General features: G+C 48.3%; 1 protein-coding gene across 1 annotated transcript; it reads left to right on the plus strand.

The window, feature by feature from the left end:
* Window positions 1-767: 767 nt before the first annotated feature.
* LOC120064968 (kelch repeat and BTB domain-containing protein 12-like) lies at window positions 768-4,050 on the plus strand. The gene is made up of 5 exons (XM_039015583.1): window positions 768-1,846; window positions 2,270-2,540; window positions 2,873-3,023; window positions 3,243-3,440; window positions 3,881-4,050. The coding sequence occupies exons 1-5, from the start codon at window positions 768-770 to the stop codon at window positions 4,048-4,050; spliced, it is 1,869 nt and encodes a 622-aa protein (XP_038871511.1).
* The last annotated feature ends 419 nt before the right edge of the window (window positions 4,051-4,469 follow it).

The following is a 4,469-nucleotide window of genomic DNA, read 5'->3' on the forward strand; positions in this document are numbered from 1 at the left end:
TGGCCATATCATAGTCTATTTTAGGTGTGTTGCTCAGCTCAGAGGGCCAGGGCATTCAGGCAGGGAAGCGAGAAAAGGGGAAGGTAAACAGTGCTGGGTTTCAGAGAGGATAGCTTGGCCCCCTGTCTCTCTCTGACCACTCTTCCTGGTGCATTCATCTACATTAACAACAACGCCTGCAGCCTGGCTGACTGAGGAACCTGATGGTCTACTGGAATAAGAGGATTCCCACTGATCGGTAGGACAGGATGAAATAGGCTTGACTACTGTGTGATCAAAGGGCAAAATAATCTCTAATAACACTAAAGGGCGTAAGACTTTAGTAACATAATGCATAGTGGGAGATGATACTGATTAGTGTTTAACATGGATCCCTGGTTTCACAGAGGCAAGCAGGGCATGGACATGCTTTAGTTGCTGTACTGTTATGCTGTGGTGTATGTGTCAATATGGGAAATTAGAATTCCAGTAAGAAATGTTCGTCACACTTACTGATTTATATTGACAAGGTCAGAACTACAAATTTGAAGATAAGGAATGTCTTTTTAACTATCAAATATTCACAAAATGACTTAGATTACAAAACTCTACTCAACATAAATGTAAACAATGTACTGGGGTCTTGATCATATCAACATTGAACTTGTGTTTCTTTCTTTCTATACTTTCAGATAAAGAACCTCCTTGTTTTGATTTTTATTTAAATCTATTTACATTTTTCGTATTTTTTTTCTAAGTTATTACTGTTGAATAGACATTAGATCCAAATGGATCTGAGAGCTAAACATAGTCTGGGTCTTCTGGACCAGCTGAGGAAGATGAGGGAGACAGAGAAGCTGACAGATGTGGTGTTGGTGGCTGAGGACATCAGCTTCCCCTGTCATCGCGTGGTCCTCTCAGCCTTCAGCCCTTACTTCCGGGTCATGTTCACCTGTGGCCTGCGGGAGTGCAGTACTAGGGAGGTATTTCTGCGTGACACCCCAGCCGATAGCCTGGGTCTATTGTTGAACTACATGTACTGTTCTGAGCTCCCACTCAACAACACCAATGTACAGGGGGTGTCCGTTGCCGCCTTCCTTCTACAGATGGACGAGGTATTCAACCGCTGCCAGAGCCACATGAGGGAGAACATGGACGCTTCCAACTGCCTCGGGGTGTACTACTATGCCCGCGACCTTGGAGCCGAGGAGCTGGCCGACCATGCCCAGAGATACCTACGGACGCACTTCGTTCAGGTGTGTATGAGCGAGGAGATTCTAGAACTAGAGGCCCATAAACTGGGGGCGCTGCTGAGCTCCGACGACCTCAACGTGACACGGGAGGAGACCATCCTGGATGTGGTGCTGCGCTGGGTCAGACAGGACACTCTAGGAGATGGGGTGGAGGACGGGCGGAGTAGACACCTGGCTGAGCTCTTGAGGAAGGTGCGCCTCCCCCTGGTGGCCCCTGACTACCTGAAGGAGACCATGAAGAGGAATATGTCCCTTCTGGCAGATGCAGAGTGTCTGGAGATGATGGAGGAGGCTCTGGAGGCCACTGGGATGCACCCTGCAGTTGCTCCAAGGAAACTTAAGCTCCGCTATGGGATGGAGACCACAGATTTGCTACTTTGCATCGGCAACGAGGGCGGAGGGATCCGATCGCGGTATGGAAATTATTCAGAACGCAGCTTCTGCTATGCCCCCTCCACGGGCCGGACCTACTATATCACATCCCCGCGCTACGGAGATGTTCTGGGAGTCGTGTGTGCCGGGGTCGTCACCGAGGGCAACGAGATTGTGGTGGCTGGGGAGGCAGGGGTGAGGAAAATGGCCAGGCAAACGGACAGGAATGTGGAGATATTCAGGTAGGAATCTGGAAGAACGGTGTCATGAGCTTTGTGTGTTTGAATGAGATCATCAGCAGTAATAAACCTATTGGTCAGTGATGAGAGTGGCATACTGTGGCCAGGTAGTGCGTGTATGTAAACAACGCCACTCTGCTTGCTTAGCGAGTACCACTTCCTCCTGATTCGGCTCACACGAGGCTTGAACCCAGGGCCTCTGCCTTGCTAGCACACGTGACCGCCCTCCTGAAGCTTCTTACCAGTCTGTGCCACGCGAAAGCTAGCCATTCGCTGGTGCAAGTGGGGACACTTTAGACTGCTACATGTAGACAGGTAGAATGTGTGGTCAGGTGAGAATGATGGTTAGCACCCCTGTGTTTATTTTAGCATGCTAGAGTCTGACTAAAACCACTGTCCCTGACTTGTCTGTGTTGTCCTCCTCAGGTACAGGGTGGAGGCCCAAGGGACCTGGGAGCACCTGAGCTCAGCTGAATACCGAGACTCATACGCACTGGGGGCGCTGGGTGATACTATTTACCTGCTGGGAGGCCAGATGAAGCTGAAGAACCAGTACCTCATCACCAACTGTGTGGAACGCTGGTCCCTGCAGGGTGGGCCCTGGCGTAGTGCCGCCCCGCTACCAATGCCACTGGCCTATCATAGCGTGGTCCATCTGAAGGACCGCCTCTACGTGCTCGGGGGTCGAACTCCACAGGTAATGGACTAAAGAGAAGGGGTTTGATATACAGTAAAATGAATAGTCAGTCAATGCTACTCTGTCTTATGTTTGTGTTTGTGCGTTTGTGTGTGTCTGCGTGTGTGCAATGTGTCGGCAGGTAGGCCAAGGGGCGTTTAATTCAGTCTCACAACATCCATGTATTTTTGGAGTCCCTCACTCTCACTCATGTACACACTATGCTTGAGGCTGTGAGGCCTTGAGAGCAGATCTATCTGTGTCAGTATGTGACTGTGAGCCTGCTCTCTATCCCCTCCTCCTTCTCTAAACTCTGCACCTGTCCTGTCCTGTCCTGTCACTCCCCATGGCAGTCCTGGCGGATGGATGACGAGCCAGACCGCTTGAGCAACCGTCTGTTGGAGTATGACCCTGAGACAAACAAGTGGACAGAGCTGGGTCCCATGAAGCACTCTAAGTACCGCTGTAGTGCTGTGGTGCTCAATGGGGAAATCTACGTGATGGGTGAGATTTAAAAGATAAACAACACATAGGCTGTTTGTTTTTTAGCACATTGCTTTCATTAGTTTCATGATGGTCACTTCTCCTAGAGAAACCCCTCAACTCCCCCAACATAAATAGTATGTTTGGACAGATCAGTTTAAGAGTTTTTGAAAGTAGTACCTGACAACACAAGAAGTAAATGTCTCAGTACACGAAAACATCCCAGTTGTGTTCTAACAGGGGGCATCGGCTGTGAGGGGGTAGATCGTGGGCAGTCCCGTCGTTGCCTTGATGCTGTGGAGATCTACAACCCCGATGGAGACTTCTGGAGAGATGGGCCCACTATGCCCTCTCCGCAGATATCCCTACGCAGCAATGCCTCCAACGCCGGAGTGGTGGGGGGCAAGCTATATGTGTGCGGATACAACAAGGGAGCTGGTAACTAAACCCACTTTCCTTTCCACTGTTCATAAAAATTAGAAACCCACACACTGCTCTTACTAGTATCACTTAATTTTACTGAAGCTTACGTGTCAGCCTCTTGGCCTTCGCCAGAGCTTTGAAGGTCAACACGTAATCTTCAATAAAATTAAGTGATACTAGCAAGAGCAGTGTGCAGGTTTCTCTTTTCTTTGAAGTTATCACATTATTCCCGTGCACCTGCAGCAAGTGCCTTTTTTTACTTTCCACTGTTCGAAAAACTGTGACATCACGTGGGACTTGTTTGAGTAAACGATTACCTGTCCTTTTAAGAACTAAACAAGTTGACTGTAGCTGAAGGCTGTTTAATTTGATTGCCACACCACTCTTTAAAATGCCTGATTCTAATAGTGACAAAAATTATATTCCTGGCCTATGCCAATCCCTGTGTCCCTCAGATTGTCATGAGGACATAATCAAGGACATCCTGGAACTAGACCCATGGGAGAACTGCTGGACCGTGGTGGCCCGCCATGTTCTGATGCATGATGCCTACGACGTCTGCTTGGTGGCAAGCCTCAATCCCCGGGAGCTCATGTCTCCCCCGGCAGACCTAGTAACTCAGTGACACCCACCCATCCTAAGGTCCCATTCTTATCTAAGAGCAGCTTGGGCAATAAAGATTTTTTCTGAAAACTGAGAGCTGATAATATTGAGCAAGACCTTTCTGCTGCTGTGGTCCAGGAGTGAAAATGCAGTAGTGCTGGCTGATCCTGGTGATGCTTGTTGGTTTATTGAGATGCATTTGATCTCTCGTGACATTACAGTTAGTGTTTGAAGCCCTGACCTGAGTGGGGCACTGCACAAAATCCAACTCTGCACTTGTCTTGAACGGTATATGAACTACTAACTTGCACATTTAGAAGTAGACATTGTATCTATCTTCAATGAATATCATACCTTAGTGGGTTTTATGGCACAGCTTGTAAATATAATTGTTGTGATTTTGTATCTCGTTGTAAAATGCCTCTCTAGCTATCTCTAGAA

This window comes from Salvelinus namaycush, chromosome 20 (genome assembly GCF_016432855.1).
Source record: "Salvelinus namaycush isolate Seneca chromosome 20, SaNama_1.0, whole genome shotgun sequence".
In the NCBI taxonomy this organism is placed as follows: domain Eukaryota; kingdom Metazoa; phylum Chordata; class Actinopteri; order Salmoniformes; family Salmonidae; genus Salvelinus; species Salvelinus namaycush.